This window comes from Vulpes vulpes, chromosome 4, assembly GCF_048418805.1.
Source record: "Vulpes vulpes isolate BD-2025 chromosome 4, VulVul3, whole genome shotgun sequence".
Taxonomy (NCBI): domain Eukaryota; kingdom Metazoa; phylum Chordata; class Mammalia; order Carnivora; family Canidae; genus Vulpes; species Vulpes vulpes.
Genome location: NC_132783.1, coordinates 98,230,844 through 98,250,968, shown reverse-complemented (window position 1 = coordinate 98,250,968; position 20,125 = coordinate 98,230,844). Strand labels below are relative to the sequence as shown.

The window sequence follows — 20,125 nt, the reverse complement described above, 5'->3', positions numbered from 1 at the left end:
CTGTGTGACCTCAGAAAAGTGATTTCCTTGTGTGGGCCCCATGGGTGCATGACTGAGGAGTGGCATACTGGTCATGGGTGGTATTGGTTCTTATGAATGGCATGAAGTATGTGCTCAAGAGGAAAAATACATTTAAAGTTGCCTCGCAAGCGTTCTGTGAACTTCCTTTATCTCCTGTCATCTATACTTTGATTCTTTTATGGAACCTGAAAGCAACCGATAAGCCAGAAAATTTTGAGTAAAACGTAGCATTGTTTTGATATCGTCACAAGTAGAATCCTGACAAATTCAAAGCAAAGTTAGTAATTCATTTAGGCAGAGAAGTCTCATGCCTGAGAAGCAACAGAGTGTCATGTCAAGAGTGCAGACTCCAAAGCTTTGAACCTTAGTTCAACCACTAATTACACAGTGGCATTGGACAAGTGATTCAATGTCTCTGTGCCTCAGTTTCCTTGGCTGGAATATAGGTAGAAGAGTAGGACTCCCTAGGGTTGGCCTGAGGATTCAGGAAAGAGGGAGACACAAAGCACTCAAGCCCTGCCTGGTGCAGAGAAAGTGCTGTGTAAGCTCTGTTTTGTCATACTTCTATTTAATTATGTGGCAGGAAGGTAGGAAGTACAGACATACAGGTGACATTCATCATCGTCATCCACCCAACTACTGCAGTTCCTGACTGGGGGCAGTTTCACCTCCAGGGGACATTTGACAATGTTTGGAGACATTCTGGTTGTCACAACAGGAGGGAAAGCATACTATGGGCATCTCCTGGGTGGTGGCCCGAGAGGCTGCTAATCAACATGCTGCAGTGCACAGGACAGCCCTCCCAGAACAAAGAACTTTCTGGTCCCCAAAGTATATAGTGCCATAAGAAGCTCTGCACTAATGTAAGCCTTCTGGTAGCACTATGGGGCCCCCTGTCCTCTGTAGCACTTGGCTTGGTTATGATATTGCATTGTTGGTGTGATTATTTGATTGCTAGTCATCCCCCCAATACAGTGAGTGCAAGGTTCTGAGAGTGAGAGATTGATTTCTCGCTCCAGTCCATCCACTGCTGCCTGTGTAGCCCCTCCCAGATCACAGTAACAGGCAGCACTAGGCCTGGACCTGTCAGATCCGAGTTCACTTCGGATTGCCACTTCCTGGCTGTGTGACATTGGGCCAATGGCACTGCCTTTCTGAACCTCCACTCATCCACCTGTAAATGGGATCATAAAAACTGATAAATTAAAAAATAAATAAATAAATAAATAAATAAAAATCTGATAAATTTAGAGTGGAAGTTAAGACAACAGGCTCCAGGGTGAAGACATACCTGGGATCAAGTCACAGCTCTGCTACTTACTGTGTGAACTTACTTACCTAACTAAACCTCAGTTTCCTCACCTATGAAATGGGTCTAATAATCTCCTTCTGCATTCAGAAAGTTAATAAGGGATTTAAAGGAGCTGATAATGACTGCTTTTATTATTATTAAATTTGTCATCCAGTATGGAGGGGGCAGTTTTGAGCCCTGGCGATGTTCCAGACCCTGCTGGTTATGGGGCAGAGTATCTGTACTTGCATAGCTCCATGGTCTCATGATTTGGGAGGGGTCTGGCCTGGCGCTCCATCCAGCACTGACCTCTGACCTGCCCCTCCTCTCAGATCTGTGCCATCATCGGTGGGACCTTCACTGTCGCTGGCATCCTGGACTCCTGTATCTTCACAGCCTCGGAGGCTTGGAAGAAGATTCAGCTGGGCAAGATGCATTGATGACCCACTGGGCCCAATGGCCAAGGACCCAGGGAGACCGCCAGCCCTGCTTCCAGCGCCCTGTCTCCTCCTGCCCTCTTATCTGGCCCAGGATCTGGTTGGGGGAGGTCGGGGGTGGCTCACGGTTTTGCAGCTACCTCTTTTCCCCATCTTTAATTTTAGATGAATTCCACTGCCTGTGGTTGTGGTGCCCCTTTTCCTGGGGAGCCCCAAGACCAGAGTCAGGCATAGTGGGTTCGAGGATATCAGGGACCATTCCCTGGAGGGCTACAGTTCCTTCCTTCTTAGGGGAACAGCCCAGAATCCACGTCGACCAGGTCTCAGCCAGGCTTTGACAATCCTGAAGCTCCCACCATTTGGATGCACCAATCACTGGGTTTCTTTCCTGGGCAACCAGCCTGCAGACCAGGCTCTCAAGGTGCCTCTGCTCGGCGCCTTCAACAAAGAATGGAACTTCCCAGGCAAGCCCTGAGATGTGGCGCCGTAGATGGAACCCTCTCTTTTGCTCTGTCCCTTTTTGCCCATCCTGGAATCTGGCCCTGAGTCCCTCACCCCCACCCATTTCTTTTTCTCCTGTGAGGCAGATGCCCAGTGTTTGGGTAGCAGTGGTGGTGACTTGGGTTTGCCCATTGGAAACGTTGGATGGCGAGTTCCCCTTCCTCTCTTCACCTTGTTTCTCTGACCCCCGGCCCCCCGCCAATGTGCCTCAGCCCCTGTGCTGTGTGGCAACAGCATCTCTTGGTGGAAGGGCTGGTTTTAACCTGGGAGACATCCTTTGAACACCAGACATGGTTTGCATCCTTCTGTCCCAGACAGAAAGCATCCTTCTCTGCAGCCCTAAAATAATCATGTCTCACCATCTTCCAGAGAGTTGCTGTCAGGCCACGGCCTTAGGTGGGGGAAGCAAAGCAGGCCAGTCCTCCTGTCTTTGAACATCTATCTTCCAGGCTCCCGAGGGGTGCATAGCACTCGGACTTCTCTGCAGCCCAGTTGTGGCCCACTTGCCACTGAGTTCCCCCATCACGGGCCACACATGTGTTTCTGGTCCCTAGGGCAGCTCCACTGTCTTCCCACTTCTCCTGAGATAGATCCCTACCCTGCTACTCACGCTCATCCTTCCCCTTTAGTCCTGAAAGGGAGCGGCAATGGTCCAGGCATGAATTCCACCCAGGGAATTTTAGGTACGCCCTTGTGTCCCAGGGAGAGAGCTGCCTGCCTGTTTTCCATTTATATCAAGATTGTTTGCATACTTTTGTAATTAAGGGGTGTGTCCAGTGGAAGTTTTTAAATGATCTATATGGATAGCTCAAGTCTTTGCCATTTGTAATTTTTGGCTTTGGATTCCAATTAGAAAAGTGTCCCCTTCTGCATATGAGTTGACTGATGTTGTGAGTGTAAACTGCATTTGGTTATCTCTGCTATCTGTGGCCACTTGGATGGATTTTTTTTTTTTTTTCATTTTCTGTTCCACAGTTACTGAAAGGAGTCTCTTTGGTATGTGAATACCTGCACCTGGAGAGGGTGGGCAGGGTGGGGCGGGGAAATGTGTGGCATGCACATGAGTTGAAATTCCACTTTTATGCTTTTTAAAAAACAAACAAACTCTTGAGGACATGAGGGCTGTCGGTTTCCTATGGAAGAGACACCTCTGACCCGTTCTCTTAAAATCAAGGGGGAAAAATAGTTTAATTCTTTCCCCACTCATTGGGCTCAAATAGATTAAAAGGCTGATTTTCAGAAGTATTGCTGTGTGTTTCTTTCTACTTGACTGTGGCTGGCTAGCCTGGGGGCTGGGATCACAGTCAGAATGGAATTTAATTCTAGAGGAGAAAAATTGAGAAATGGGGAGAGGATCCATCAGGATGATCAGAAAATCTGGACCCCATGAAGCCAGCCCTTCCTTTGTTGAATCCCTACAGAATATGCCTGGATCTGCCAGTTTCAAGCTGCGTAGCCTCAGGCCAGGTCCTTACCACTTTGTGCCTCTTTTTTCCTCAGGTGAAAATGAGGAGAGTAAAATAAAACAGTCTCATGGGACTGTCATCAAAATTAAATCTATAAAATGTGCAAGTCAGTCATCCTGGATCAGAGCGAGTTCATGTATGCAGAAAAGGGGTACATGGTAAAATTTCAAAGATAGGAGTTGTTCCATATAGGTATTCCAAAATAGAATATAATCTCTTTGAGAACAGGCTAACATATTTTCCCACAGCTTTGAACCAAGGGCTGCATAAATGAAAAGTTTCATAAACTCTTCTTGACTTCCAAGGATCTGGCATTCCTTGTTCAACCTTCAGCTCAGGAAAGGGGGGCACCATCATCAGCTGAGATTTACATGGCTGTTTACCATCCAGTCCTTCAGGGCTTTCACCTAGAACAGCACAAACATGGATCATTCACCACGGATGAAATGTGGGTGTGAACCAGCCTGCAAGAAACTCTTCCCTGATTCCCTCCATTCTCTCTTTAACTCCTGATACTAGAGTCACTGTGACCCTCAAAGCTCGAGGTCAATAGTAATATGCTTACTGGTAGTAAGTGTGTGTTTCCCAAACCTGTCTATGCCAGCTGTGCTGTGTGCTGTAATGATGTGAGAATAGATTGAAAAATGGAAGAATCTAGTACAACTAAGTTTTCTACTTCGCAGAGACCTGATAAAGGTGAGCCGCCACCCCTTTCTCAAAATGCTCCTGAATTAGAGTGAGCAAGACTCCTTACCGAAAAGACTTGGGCGGGGGTGCAGGGGGATGTCCTTGAGGATTCTTTATCACGTGGAAATGGTCTAATAAGTTCCCCGCGTTAAAGTAACCCCAGACTGGAACTCTTGGGTTGGTTTATGTGAGTACACAGTTCATGCAAGGAAAATGAAGAACTCAGCAGTTTCTCAATGAAAAAGCTGTGCTTCAGGGTCAAAAGATTGGTGAATGCATTTTAAGTGGACATAAACCATTTAAGGTAGGTGTCATTTTTATGATTTCTCTCTTAAACCAATTCTTTAGATTATCTCAACCCGGAACAGATCACAGCGTTTTTGTGTAAGAGGAATTCTCCATCAGGGATTGTGGCACACACTCACAGAAGGGGTGGTCATAGGTCTGGGGCTGTGGCAGCTCAGACAGAAATGGCTTCCCCTGGGTGCGGGGAGGGGTTGCAGGTGCACAAGAGGTGAAGTTACAGAGGTGTATCAGGGAAGAGAGATGCTCAAGTCCTGCAGCCCATGCTGCCTGAGGGGGTCAGATATCACAGAGTGGGTGTGAGGCTTGGGAAGAAGTGGGATGTAGCAGCAGAGCTTATAAGTGGCAGCTGTAGTTCGTTTTTATTACTCTATGTCACAGATTCTTTTTTGATTCTTGCTAGAAACAAAGATACACAATTTCTCAATGGGGCAGGCCACTGGTGGTCCTAATCCCTTCTTAAGAAATTGGCTCAGTAGCTGCTCCAGCAGATAGCTGCCGTGTTCAGGAATGTGAGAGGGAGACTGTGCGAAGAACATTCCCCCAAGACTTTTTTCCGTTCCCAGCTGTTGTCTTTGGTCAGTCATGTAGTGATGAGGTCATGCACTTTATTCTGACCAAAATAAAGTTATTACTTCTTCCCTCTTGTAGAAACAGCTACCCTAGTTGGGCATTCTCCACGTGCCAGGCAAGGAATGATTGTTTGGGCCTTGTCTTTCTCAGTCCTCAGAGCAATCCTACCCAGTGGGTGTTAACCTCCTTTTTACAAAGGACAAAACAGATTTAGTAACTTTTCTCCGTCACACAGCCAGCAGGTGGTAAAGTTAGAATTCAAACTCCTGTCCACCTGACTCCAGGGTTATGAAGAATTGTATGGTTCGGCCTCAATCCCCAAGAGCATCTTATCCATGTCCAAAGGGGGAACTGGCCCCCACCTCCCAAAAAGGAGGAAATTGAAAGTAGTGAGGGTACTTTTGGTTTTCTTCCTTTTAAACAACCTGCAGGGGAAGCTAAATTGAACATTTGGGGATCCTCTTAAAAATTTAGGGCCCTTAAAACATTTTAATTACACAAATAATACATGCTCATGACCCCACTGGAGCAAAATCAGAAAAGAGCAAAAAAGGAAAAATTAAAGTGAGCCCTGATTCCACTAATCAGAGATAATCATTGTTAACATTTTAGTGATATTCTTCCGTAAACAGAATGGGATCGTGCTGTTAATACTATTTTGTAGTTTACTCTTTTCAGAGTAAATAGACCTCCTACAATAGACCTCCTCCTATGTTAAGGACTATGGATCTCATCATTATCTTTATTGGCTTCAAGGTAATAATATGCATATTGAGTATCTAATTGTGGTTCATGTTCATCCTCTGCTCCCATCTCATTCAGAACCTATTTGGGGTGCCTGACTGGCTCAGTCGGTAGATCATGTGAGTCTTGATTTCAGGGTCATGAGCTCAAGCCCCATGTTGGGTGTGGAGCCTACTTTTAAAAAATCATTCAGAACCTTTTATTTTTTTTAAAGAGCTCTCGAGAGTGCAGGTGTGAGTGGGGGTAGGGGCAGAGGGGGAGAGAGAGAGAATCAAGGAGCATACTCCCCACTAAGCAGGGAGCCAGACAGGGCTCAATCTCACAAACTCATGACCCTGAGATCACAACTTGAGCCAAAATCAAGAATTGCACACTTAACCACCTGAGCCACCCAGGTGCCCCAAAGAACCTGTTTTTTCACCTGAGAAAGGAACAGTTCAGAGGATTGTTTACCAGATTAAATAACAGCGTTTGTAAATTTAGCACAATACCTGACATTAAATGCTCAGCCAAGTAAAATTAGCCATTACTATTCATTTAACAATAATTTCTACCGTTTATTAAGTGCTTACTCTGTGCCAGGTACTGTGCTAAGGGTTCATTTAACCCCAGCATGAAACCAATGAGGTAAGTACTCTTATTACTCCCATTTCTCAGATGAGGAAAGTGAGTAACTAAGAGGCTAAATATCTTCCCCAAAGTTGCACAGCCAAGAAGTGATGGAGATCCAAACCCAGGCAATCAGAATCAGGACTCACATATTTCCCTACCATACCACTCTCTGCCTCAGAGACATAAAAATATTATTCCCTGGGTATTTCCTCTGTGCTAGCACTGTCCTAGGTCCTGGGCTTCTATACTAGTTCCTGTGCATGTTTCCAAGGGTGGACATGAGGCAAGATAGTAGTTGATCCCACTAAGTCCTCATTAGAGTGACTGAGCCTCAGGCTCTCAGGATCTTATCTGGTGATGTCATTGCACCTGTCTTAATTTTACTGAGCTGTGGGGCAAGGGGTGTAAAGAAATGCCTCCCCACCCTGGTTGATCATGAATATACCTTGATTATCCTGGGTTGTAAATGATCTGTCTTCATGGTTGCCCTCCACCAGTGAGGATCTGTGCTCCTTGTGATCAAGGACTAGATCTCCGTCTTCCCCAGATCTCCTTGATCTAAGCCTGTACTGTGGCTAAAGTACTAGTACCTGTGAATAAATTGATGAGCAAATGGATAGATGTTGAAGTAAATGAGTAGGTAAATGAGTTAAGAATGAGCATGATAGATAAGAGATGCATGCACAGAGGAGGAGCCAGTGAGTGAATGAATGTATGAATCAATGAACTTGGGGGGGGTAGGGGACCTTAGATCTGATGAACCCTGTAAGGACTGCTGGAGAAGAACCCTCTGACTTTCTATGAGCAGTCCTAATAGCTTCTACTACTGCCTTGCCCATGGAAAGTGACTTCCTTCTTTTCCCCGTCCCAACTTTGAGATATAATGGAGCTTTAACACTGAGTTTACACTTTTGCAATACACTCAGGTATTGCAAAATGATTACCATAGTAGCTTAGTTTACACTTCCATGACCTCACATAATTGCCATTTCCTTTTTGTGGTGAAGACATTTAAGATCCTCCTTTCTCATGCTTTTCCTCCAAACTTCCTTTCTCTTGGAACCTGGTGGCCTTTGCTGTTGCCTCAACGTGTTTCACACCACTTTCCCTGCTGCCATGGCTTGTACAAACAGCCCCGGTGTTGGCCATCCTCCCTGCGTCTGAGGGTCAGAAGTCTCCAACACCGGCTGAAACCTGAAATAGAACCTATCAGATTCAGGGATCAAGGCAGGTGCCCTGGTTGATCATGACTATGGGTAAATGCTGGTGTTTAACATTGCATCACCATATGCCTGAGGACACTAATAAACGGAGAGCAGGGGACCTGCCTGAGTCAAACAAGACAACCCCCTCTCTGAATTCCGGGGTGTCCATCTGTTAACTGAGACTGAGCTCCACAAAGTCTGACTTCTCTCTGACATGTGGCACCAAGTAGGTGCTTAATACATATGAACTGAATGAATTTTTTTTTTGTTTAAATTCATGAGGGACACAGAGAGGCAGAGGCACAGGCAGAGGGAGAAGCAGGCTCCGCGACCTGATGCAGGTCGATCCCAGGACCCCGGGATCATGACCTGAGCGGAAGGCAGACGCTCAACCACTGAGCCAGCCAGGCGTCCCAAATTACTTCTTTCAAAGAATGAGTCGATCAATCCCCGGGAGTCCCCCGCACAGCGAGGCCTTTCCTTTCCTCGGGTTGCGCGGGGTGTCTCTGCGGGACTCGCCGTCGGGGGGCGCTCGCGCCTGCGGGCGGTCTTCCCGGGAGGGGAGGCGGAGCTGGGGCGCGACTGGGCGGGGCGCGGCGAGGTGGGGGCGCGAGGGGCCCGGGGTGGGCGGGGCCGGGAGGGGCGGGGCGGGGCGGGGCGGTGGCCGCGAGCTCCGGCTGCGGAGGCCCAGGGGGCCCCTCCCCCCAGGTGTGCTGAACAGGTTTACAGCAGAGAACGCTCAGTTTGCGTCGTTGGGAGTTACTGGCGAAAGTCTGAAAGTTGAGGGCTCGTGGATGTGAGGCCCGACTTTAGGGCTCTCCTGGAGCAAGCCCTTCTGCTTTCATTAGGAATAATGGCTCACTGTAGCTGCGTTCTAAACACTCCCAACGGATTGGCTCATCTAATCCTCATAACAACTCTGAGTCACCTACTAAGCTCATCCCCCTTTCACAGATAAGAAAACTGAGGCTCAGAAACATGGAGGCGTCTCCCCAAGGTCAAGCACCATGAAGGGTCCAGGTCTGACTCCACAACCCTAGCTCTACCCCCGCAGGGCTAAAAGAAATAATAACTTTTTTTTTTTAACTAGGGGGAAGCTTTGAAAGATCAGGCGAGGCAGTTGATTCTCACAATCTCCAAACATTGCTGCACCTCAAAATCTTTGGCTGGGCAGGAGGTGGGGAGTACTTGCTTTAAAACCCAGACCTAGGGACAACCTAGAGGTGACTGGGTGGCCCAGTGGTTGAGTCTGCTTTTGGCTCAGGTGTGATTCCCTCAGTCCTGAGAACAAGTCCTGCATGGGGCTCCCCGCAGGGAGCCTGCTTCTCCCTCTGCCTACCTCTCCGCCTCTCTGTCATGAATAAATAAAATATTTATTAAAAGTAATAAAATAGGGCAGCCCAGGTGGCTCAGTGGTTTAGAGCTGCCTTCACCCCGGGGCGTGATCCTGGAGACCCTGGATCGAGTCCCACGTCGGGCTCCCTGCATGGAGCCTGCTCCTCCCTCTGCCTGTGTCTCTGCCTCTCTCTTTCTCTGTGTGTCTTATGAATGAATAAATAAAATATTTTTTAAAATAATGATAAAATAAAATAAAACCCCGACCTACCACTGCCTGGTTTCATAGGACTATGATGGAGCACAAAGATTTGCATTTTCGACAGGCTTCTCAGTGATTTTGAAGGAGCAAGTCAGCGCATTGCATTTGGATCATAAATGCTTAATTAAGCACCCGACAATATGTCTAGGTCACCCCTGCGAGGGGTAACACTGGCAAAGAAAGAGTTTAGAATAAGAAAGGCTATTGGTGTACCTATTTTTTTTTTAAAGATTTTATTTATTTATTCATGAGAGACAGAGAGAGACGGGGGGGCAGGGGGGGGGGCAGAGGGAGAAGCAGGCTCCACGCAGGGAGCCGGACGTTGGGACTCGATCCCGGCTCTCCAGGATCAGGCCTGAGCTGAAGGCGGCGCTAAACCGCTGAGCCCCCCGAGCTCCCCGGGGTGTACCTATTTTTACAACACCAGTGGGCCTTTGTTGCAGGCCGTACAGAAGTATGCCCTTTCTCCCCGGCGGTGCCAACTCTTGGTGGTTCCTGGCAGGACCCCCGAAGCCGCACAGCCCTGGGATGCATCGCCCCGCGGGCGTGAGCCGCTGCGCTCCCACCCCAAGTCGCAGGGGGCGCCACCCAATCTCGTTCCGACGCGAATGGGGCTCGGCTTCCTTTGTACGCTCGCGCGGCAAGGAGGCCCTCACTTCCGGCCTTGCGCGCCTGGGGTCCGAAGCTGACCGGCGCGAGGTGAGTGGGCAGGCGCTGGTGTTTAGTCCGAGTGAGGAGGACTCCGCCGCACTGGATCGTTCCCCCGTGTGCCGCGGCGGCGCCCACCTCCCCAGAGATCTCTTAGCGTGACCTCCAACGGTGCATTCTTCTCCAGCGCGAACCTTCCTCCCGCAGGGAGCCTCGAGGCCCCGGGGCCGCCGCCTTCCCACGCCCCCTGTGGTCAGGCCGGTTCCCCCAGGCTGGCCTTACACTGTGTAACACCCAGGCCCTTCACTTCCCCCTTCCTTCTCGTAGGCCCTGGTACCCGACTGAGCACCCTTCTCTCCTTCCCACGCCTGTCACTGCAGATGTTCAGCATGAAGTTCTACCCCTTCGTGACCTGGGGCTGCAGCACAAACCGCAAGCGCCACTTCAACGCCCCCTCGCACGTGCGCAGGAAGATCATGCCTTCCCCCGCTCCAAGGAGCTGCGGCAGACGTGCAACGTCCGCTCCATGCCCATCCGCAAGGACGACGAGGTCCAGGTTGGTCTCCCTCGGGCTCTCGTTACCCAGCTGCGTGTCACTGTGCTGCCACCTCAGAATGTCACGTGTGCTTGGACGTGGGGGAGGGAGTCCTACAGTCCCATGTCCTCAGGACCCTGGCAAATAATGTTACCCTGCAGATGTGTTGGATCAGAGATGGGGCCACAGCCACGAGAGTGTGCCTCCCCAGCTTAACTGAGAGCATTCAGATGCAGTTCTTTAATAATACGATTGTTTAAGAAAAATAATATAGCATCCAAGCAAAGCTTTGCTTTTCGATTTAGTGCGTTGGCTGCAAGTTTCCCCCAGCGCTGTTCAGGGTGGTTCTTTGACCCAGGTTCTCCCAGAGAAAGCACTATGGTAAGAGTAGTGTTTCGGTATCATTGAGTATACTGGAGGCTGGGCATTTGGTGGTACTGGATTTGGCAGAGAGAATAGAGAGGCAGCAAGTCAGAAGCGTGAAATTATGAGGGAGAATGAGCCTTCTGAGAAAGTATAAGCTGTCTGTTCTTCCTAGAGCTTGGGATGCGTGTTAAGAAAGGGAAGAGTGGGGGATGATTGCAATAGACCAGGTGCTAGATTACCTCCTTGAAGGAGTATTTATGGAGCAGGCCCTGTTCTAGACATGAGCAGTAAGCAGGACTGACAAGGCACCTGTCAGCAGGGAGCTCATTTTAGAGCAGGGATTCCCAGGCTCAGCACTGTTGACATCTTGCACTGGATACTTTTTGTTGTGAGGAGCTCTCCTGTGCATGGTGGGATGTTTAGCAATATCCCTGGCCTCTCCCTACTAGGTGCAGTAGTACTTCCTCACATTTGTGACAAGCAAAAATATTTCCAGATATTGTCAAATGATCCTGTGGAGGGAGAGGCAAAATCCATCCCCTCTTCCCCTAATTGAGAACCGCTGTTTTAGAGAATGAAATGGGATAAGACTAAAGGGATTTGGTGCCTCTTCTTAGGCATTGGGATACTTTGAAACTTTGAGGAACATTTTGAGGAGAAGCTTGAAACCAGGGGATTACTTAGCCTGAGGCAATGACAGGAATAGAGTGGAAAGAATAGTTCAGAGGTATGATCAACAGTTGCAACTTCTCTTCTAGGTCCTCCTCATTAGACATGTTCTAGAATGGGGGAATTGCAAATACATATAAGGACTAGGTAGGCAAATTTAAAAAGAGAAGTTGGCTGATGGCAAGAAAATAGCAACTGGAAAGCTCACACCTCATTTAAAGGAGATTGTGGTGTACCTTCAGCCCATTGCTACCATAGGGAAATGTAGGATCCTTGTCAGATTCTTGATTTTGCAAGAAAACTGGAAGGTCTGGATTTTCTTCCTGGCCCCCCTTTCCTTCCAGCTACTACTCTCTGTTCCACATGTATTGCCAGCATCCACCAAAGAGTTGTCTACGCTTCCTCACTTCCCCATATATATGTAGACCCTCTCCAGTCTGATCTGTATCTCACTACTTTATAGAAATTGCTTTTGGCTGAGATCACCGATAACCTGTTTGTGACTAAATCCAGTGGACACATCTTGGTCTCATCATGCTTGACTTTTTCAGCAGCATTTGGTGTAGGTAGCACTGCCTTCCTTCTTAAAATAGTCTGGCTTTTTGGCTTCTGTGACCCTTCTGGCTCAGTTTACTTCTGACTTCTCAGAGACTCCTTTGCTGGCTGTTTCTCCTCTGATCTCTAAATGCTGGTTTGTCAGGGCTTGCACCTGATCTGACCTCTCATCTTGCCTACATTGCCTACCTGGGTGACAATATCTATTCTGAGAGCTTTCAGTGTCCGCCCAATGCTAACAACCCCCTCTTTTGTATCCCAGTCCAATCCACTTTCCAGAGCACAGACCTGTGGATCTATCTATATGCTGAACATCTTTACCTAAAAATCTTGTAGTCGTCTCAAGCTTCCAATCTGGGAGTACTCTTGATCGGAACACTGCTACTACCTATAATCTGCTTTTCCTCCCATCTTCCACACTTTGATAAGCAACACCTTTTCACCTGCCTGTGCCATAAACCTTTAAATTCTCCCTAACATCTCTCTTATCCCTACCCATTTCTAACATATTACTTAATCTTATTGATCCTATCTCTAAAATAAGTCTTGAATCTGACCACACCTTTACATTTCCAGTTTGGTTCAAGACATCTCCAGCTTCCAGTCTTATCCTGGTCAGGCATTCTCCACAGAGGGGCATTTTTTTGCAAATCAGGTTCTGCTTAGAACCTATCTTTGGTGCTAAATTGTTTACTATGAAATGTAAAATCATTGACAACAAGGCCCTGTGTGCCCCAGTCCTGGTTTCCTTGTCCAGCCTCCCCTCATCCTGTTATACCCCTGTGTGCTCTGTACTTCAGACACACCGGCCTTTTCAGGTCCTTAAGTATGCCTTGATCTTTGCTCCCTCAGGTCTTTGCCCAGAAGCCTCCCTCTGCCCGGAGTTCTCTTCCTTCTCCTCTTTGCCTGACTGACTTCTCATTTCTCAAGTGTTTTCTTAAATGTCAGTTCCCTAGAAAAGCCTTCCCAGACAAATTAATCAGCATGTTATCATAGCACCCTCCATTTATACTTGTTTCATAGCGATGAACACAATTTGAATTTATTTCTTTTTAAACTGAGGCATACTGGGCCCACCTGCAGCTGCTGGAGCTTGTCTTCCTCCACACCGAGTATTCCAATATCCACCCCTGCCAGTGCCTGTCTGCACTCACCCTGCTCCCTGAGTCCAGGATCCACGTGGTTCCAGAATAGGTGTGCCAAGTTACAGCATCACAGCTGGAAATCGTTTCAACCTTCAGCCAGGCCGGAGCTTTCACTCCACCACTCTGCTTATGGAACTGAAGTGAAGTGATTGAAGTCCCAGCTGCCTCTTGAGATAATGTGAACTGCCCGTCACATCCCAGCAGGGTTGGAGAGGGAATCTCTGGCCCTAACTCCCAAGGTCAAAATTTTAAAACCTGTTCTCTCTCTGAAGACACTGATTCAAAGTTGGACTCATGGGAGGAACACTTCTTTTCTGCCTTTGGTAACTCTTAAGGATTCTAGGCGAGTTCAGGATAAGCTCAGAGGAGCCATGACTGACATCCAGGGAGACATACACCAGAATACTGTGCTTTCTGGCCTGTGTTAAGGCCACATCAAGGTTCTCCTCAGTGAGAGTTTACCAGTTCTCTCCGGCCTATGAAGCTCCTTCACGTTTCGCATGCGAACCTTTACCCATGCCTAGTTCTTCTTTCTCTGCAGCACACTGCCCCCGCCCCTACACCCAAAATAGTCGCATTCGTTTTGACCCCTGCATCTCCAGATCTGCATATGTTCAATTCAGTTTGCATGCCTACTTCTTCTTGCCTCTTATTTTTTGGGCTGGCTTTTTAGAACTCATTATCTCCTTTGCAAGAACACTTCGGCTTAGCCTGGTTTCCCCTTGTGCCTGGCAGCTGCTACATTCTTGTGCTTCCAAGGCTGGTATGCTTAAACTTCTTCTACTCTATCTCCTTCATCCTCCTCCTGTGCCCAGGATTTACTGCTTTTTTTTTTTTTTTTTAATGCGACCTATCATCTTTACATTCATTTGTAGCTCCAGTGATTCTGTATCAGGATTATTTCGAGTCCCCTGCCTCTAGCTTTTCTACTTTTTACATATTACTCTGTTTGGAAATCTGTAGTAGCCTCCAGTTGCTACCAAATGATGAAAACCTTTTGGTTACTCTCCCAGACAATTAACTAGTATTTCTACCCAACAGGGCAGTTTTGCAGATCTTATGGTCCCCAGTGTACAATGTATGTCTGTCTTGGAGCCACTCCTTCCCATTTGGGAACCATATGAATGAATACCTCTCTCTCTTGCAATCTCTGCCCCATCCCCCTCTGAAGTCTGAAACTTTCTGTAATCCTGATTTTGTACCTGTTACTTCTGTCACTCCAACATTCTGTTTAAACCTTGTTATTGTACTTCTGTATGCTATTAATGAATTTTTTTTAATGTTATTTACTTATTCATGAGAGACACAGAGAGAGGGAGGGGCAGAGACACAAGCAGAGTGAGAAGCAGGCTCCTCATGTGGAGCCTGATGTGGGACTTGATCCCCGAACTGGGATCACGCCTTGAGCCAAAGGCAGATGCTCAAACACTGAGCCATCCGGCCGTCCTTTAAAATTCTTTTTTTTTTTTTTTTTTTAATTTTTATTTATTTATGATAGTCACAGAGAGAGAGAGAGAGAGAGGCAGAGATACAGGCAGAGGGAGAAGCAGGCTCCATGCACCGGGAGCCTGACGTGGGATTCGATCCCAGGTCTCCCGGATCGCGCCCTGGGCCAAAGGCAGGCGCCAAACCTCTGCGCCACCCAGGGATCCCCCGGCTGTCCTTTAATGGATTATTAAATGTTTCCACAAATGGAAGAGAAATAAGTAAAAGTAAGGCATAATTTATATGTAGTAAAATGCACAGGTGAGTTTTGGCAGATGAAAAGCCATGTAGCTATCACCAGAGATACAATCAGGTAAGTTCCTATGTGCCCTGTTCCAGTTAGTAATCACATATTTGCATGTTTATTCATTAACTCCTTATTACCCATCACATTAAGAGGAGGCCAGAGAATTTTTCTTTTTTGTTGCCTGACCTCAGAGCAGAGCCTGGCACCCTCAGGGGCACAGCCGTTATTTGTTGGATGAATGAAAAAATTATAGAGTGAGAATTAAGTGACATAAACAAAAGGAAGACCAGGGAGAAGATGTGGCCATTTTTTCAGTGCCTAAGAGGCATGCATTCAGTGCCCCTGAGGTATGAATTGTTTCCTTTGTAGATAGGAAGAACCTGAAACTCAGGTTCAATAATAAAGAAAATGAGTATCTAGGCCAGGAATACAGGTCTGACTCCAAAGGCTATATTGGACAAACACTTCTCCACCAGGAGAGTAAAATAGTCCCAAGTGGGTTTGTTACAACTGCCTTTTCTCTTTTGGGATCTTCCGAATCTCACCTACTACTGCGTCGGTCAAGACTCTCCATCCTGCGTGACAGAGGAAATTAAAACTGTCACCCACCTTTCTGAGCTCCTGGCTCCAGACCCTCTGACTTACCTCCATTTCTGCCCCTGTTGTCTTTGTTCCCTTCTATTGTGATGAAAGAAATATTCCTGTTTCTGTCTAAAGTGAATCCATCTGCCATTGTATACAGTGGTCTTCCATTCTTTTCTCTTGAGATCCTTCCATCCATTACCCCTTTTCTCTGTAGTTTCCTTTAACTTTTCCTTTATACTTGCTCATTCTTGTAAGCATTTAAACACATTCATATTTTCATTTCTTTAAAAGTGAGAAATTATCACTTAACTTCACATCTCCCTCTAGTATATGTACTCTCTCATGCTCTTCACAGCCAGGCTCCTTGGGACTGTTTTTTTGTTTTGTTTTATTTTTTACCTTCACCTTCTCATCTCTCATATACTCATTGTCTTACTATAAACGGCTTCCATCCCTCTGCTCCACTGAAAGTACACTTACCATGATCACCAGTGACGAGTTTGTTGTCACATTTGTTCCTTGATCCTTCCTGTAGTTGACCATTCCATGGTTTGACATTCTTTCCTTGGCTGCTGTAACCCCTCAGTCCCCTGATTTCCCATTCTCTATGGCCACTCCAGTCTCTCTTACAAGCTTTTCTAAAATGTTGACTTTTCTCAGATTTCTACATTCTGCCCTCATACTACCAGCTCCCTGAGCAAAATCAGGCTCCGAATTGTCATCCTTGGAGGACTCCCAGGTCCTTGTTGCCAACCCAGTTGATCTTCCAGCTGTGTATAAAATTCTCTACTAGAACGTCATGAGATGCCTCAAATTCAGCTTGTTCCCAACTACAGTGTTTTCTCCTAACATCTTTCTTAACCCATGTTCCATGCTTCTGGGAAAGGTATATCCATCTAGTTGTCCAACCAGACTCTGGATGCCATCTTTGCCTTTTCTCCCTCCCCTTTCCAGGCCAGCCAGGTTAGTTTTGTCCTGTCCGTTTCCTCACTGGGGCTAGTATTTGTCCAATTTTCTTTAAGCAGGGTCCTTTGGACTCATTTTATTAACGTCTTTTGTCAGTCTTGAGGATGGTTAAGAGGGGCTTTTTCACAGACTTTTCCACATAAAAGTCTCTGGTCATACATAGTGTGGTGGATTTTCAGTGAAGACCACCTTGGTACATAAGCTGAACAATCTAAATAGACATTTTAGGAGTATTGAGATTCTCCAGTTTTTTATATGTGTGGTATTTTCTTTAAGTTGATTATAATCAGCATCAGTTATATTGTAGCTCCTGTTTAGTAGGCTTGTGCTGGGCCACCTGGGTGGCTCAGTAGTTGAGCCTTTGTCTCAGGGTGTGATCCTGGGGTCCTGGGATCGAGTCCCACATCAGGCTCCCTGCATGGAGCCTGCTTCTCCCTTTGCTTGAGTCTCTGCCTTGTCTCTCTCTGTGTGTCTCTCATGAATAAATAAAATCTTAAAAAAAAAAAAAAAAAAAAAGGCTGTGCCTTCAGGGAAACCGTAATCTAGGTGGTTATGAATGGTATTGGCACGTAAGTAGATATTTAGTATGTGAGAACAGCCCAAGAGATTTTAACATTTTAATTTTTTTCTGACTATAAAATATTTGTTAATTATAGAAATCTTGAAATTTGGGGGCACTGGGGTGGTTCAGTAGATTGAGTGCCTGATTCTTGATCTCATGCAAGGTTGTGAGTTCAAGACTCGAGTTGGGTTCCATGCTGGGCGTGGAGCTTTCTTTAAAAAAAAAAATCTTGAAATTTGGAAGAATATACATTTTTTTTTTTTAAAGTCATTTGTAATCTGTTTCCTGGTAACCATTACTGACATTTAGATAGATTTCTATTGCATTGTGTTATATATGTATATAATGTATACACAAGATTCAGACTATATTTCATATAAAGCTTTGTTTTCTTCTTTTTCTTAAGGTTCTATCTTGAGCATTTTCCTAGGTCGTGTGTTATTTTTTGAAAACATGTATTTTAAATGGTTGCATGAGAGTCTCCGTATAATATCTTTTTTTTTTTTTTTTAAGATTTTTAAAATTTACTTATTCACAAAAGAGACAGTGAGAGAGAGGCAGAGACAGGAGAAGCAGGCTCCATGCAGGGAGGCTGATGTGGGACTCAGGCCCAGGGATCACACCCTGAGCCCAAAGACTCACACAACCACTGAGCCACCCAGCCGTTCCTCAGTATATTTTTAACCATCTTCTCCATTTAATCAGTTGGGAGCGATTATATTTTTTCTTTCTTAAATTTTACATACTTTTATCTAACGGAGATAAAATTGATGATATGACTGTGTTAGTTTTGGGTGTGTAGTGATTATACTTCTTTACTCTCAGGACTAGTTCTGTGACGGCCATCCTAGTTCAAGGAATTTTTTGTTTTAGATAAGAAAAAAATTCAGGTGAAGAATTTTACCTGACTTAGAACAACACAGCAGATTTATAGCCAAAAAATAGCTAACTTTTGACTGCTAGGGTTAATCTTCTGTGCAAAAAGTTGCATGTTAGTCTGTGTGTTCCTGATAATTAGTTTCCTCACTGTAATGTTCATGTATTAAAGTGGGGGGCGGAATTCTCTTCTGCATTTTCTCTTAGGTGGTTCGAGGACACTGCAAAGGTCAGCAAATTGGCAAGGTAGTCCAGGTGTACAGAAAGAAATATGTCATCTACACGGAGTGGGTACAGCTTGAGAAGGCTGATGGTACAACTGTCCTTGTGGGCATTCACACGAGCAAGGTATGGTCTGGGACTGAGTGGTGGTAGCAGCTGTGTAGTGTAGTGCTGTTGTTAGAGTTCGTGTGTTGGTACTGTCTACTCAGGTGCCCCAGGCAAAGATTTCTAGAGGGAGGTCAGGCAGGCTTACTCAATTCACTGGCTTAGTGATAATATCAAGGGTCCAGAATTCTTTCTTGTCTGTTTTGTCATCCTTGGTGAAGGCTCTGACTTTGAGCAGATTGCAAGAGGATTCCAGGTATTGTGGGTATCACTTTCCTACTAGATGATGTCCAGGGAGAGAAGAGAGAACATCTCTTCCTGTGGCCTTCACACTCACCTGTGCACTCTGATTTCTGGCTCTGTAGTATAGGGTCTTTCTCCTCTAGAGTTTCAGATAAGGGCAGAAATGGTGAGTCTTACTTATCCTTATGATCTGTGGTCATATTTGGCTGGTGGAAATACGATTTTTAAACAATGCATTTTGCAGCCAGGGGATGAGAGACAAACCAGAAGCATGTTGGTAGTATAATTTTTCCTAGCCCAAATTGTATTTGATATCACTAAACTATCTAACTGGTCTCGTAGATCCTCAGGAGTTAGAGGGTAGGAGGTGGGTAGCAGAAGGAACCCAAACTGCTATTGTTGGGGAAAGCTCTTCTGTACAAAATAATTGTAATTATAAATCCTTCTCATTTATTTCATCTGTTTTCTCACTCTTAACAGGTGGTTCTCATCAGGCTAAAACTGGACAAAGATCGGAAAAAAATTCTTGAACGCAAAGCCAAATCTCGACAGGTCGGAAAAGAGAAAGGCAAATATAAGGAAGAACTTATTGAGAAAATGCAGGAGTGAATGTAACCTGTTGTGCAAGCACGGTTTAACTGTAGACTTTTAGCCTGGTGTGTGTTCCTTGGAAACTTAAGATGTCTGCCAAACACTTCATTTCCTTCCTGTTTTGTTATTGATAATGTAGCTTTGTAAATCTGCCTTTGCTGTTTTGATTAATTATTTTATAAATAACAGTGGAAAATGTTCCTAATTTGAAGGGGAATTTGCATGGTTTTATTGATAAAATTCATTCTACTATCAGTTCCTCGATGCCATTCTTTCCTGTGTTTAGTGTATCAAGCAGTGGAATAGCAGTGGTAGACTACCTCTGTTCCTGCCTGGACCCTCATGCTGATGGGGTAGACAGGGTGCTGGTCCCTAACTCAAGGATTTGTCCCGCTCAGTGGTAGTCATGATATGAACAGGCACATCTAAGACCTCACTGAGTGGCTGGTGCTGTTTTGCACAACTGTATCTCAAGCTTGATGGCCCGCTTCCTCTCATGCTTCAACCAAACCAAATGGCATGCAGCTCCCTGAACAGGTTGCCCTTCCCAAGGTCTGACTTTGCAAATTCATTTCCAAATGAAAGAAATGTCCTTCCTTTCACCTGGAGCTAACTCAGGAAACTGATAACAGCCTGTAGGCAAGATTTGGCTCACAGATTACATTTGTCCTGCTATTGTTTTCATAATTTTAATAGGTCAATTTCCAACATTTAAAAGTTGAGGGATTTAACAGAGAAATCTAGATCTTGCTTCATTTGGTTGCATGGGGCCCTGGTCCTACATAGCATCAGTTGTGTGGTGCTCAAGGGCTGGCTGTTCCCTATTCAGTTTGTTCCACTCGTGTATCCAACTTGCCGCCCCCCCCCCCCCCCCCCCCCCGCCGGCAT

General features: G+C 46.0%; 2 protein-coding genes across 5 annotated transcripts in view; both read left to right on the top strand.

The window, feature by feature from the left end:
• The window catches only part of ERGIC1 (endoplasmic reticulum-golgi intermediate compartment 1), a 103,463-nt gene extending 99,971 nt beyond the window's left edge, over positions 1 to 3,492 (top strand). For all 4 annotated transcript variants that reach the window (XM_072756583.1, XM_072756581.1, XM_072756585.1 and 1 more), the window contains one exon: positions 1,645 to 3,492. In XM_072756583.1, the coding sequence (XP_072612684.1) occupies positions 1,645 to 1,752 (108 nt within the window). In that variant the 3' untranslated portion in view covers positions 1,753 to 3,492. The remainder of the gene's footprint in view (positions 1 to 1,644) is intronic.
• Positions 3,493 to 10,176: 6,684 nt separating this feature from the next.
• On the top strand, positions 10,177 to 19,492 carry RPL26L1 (ribosomal protein L26 like 1). Its single transcript, XM_026007057.2, is given in 4 exon segments — positions 10,177 to 10,571; positions 10,574 to 10,641; positions 18,284 to 18,424; positions 19,127 to 19,492. Coding segments are annotated over 4 exon segments (444 nt in total). The 5' UTR covers positions 10,177 to 10,465; the 3' UTR covers positions 19,256 to 19,492.
• The last annotated feature ends 633 nt before the right edge of the window (positions 19,493 to 20,125 follow it).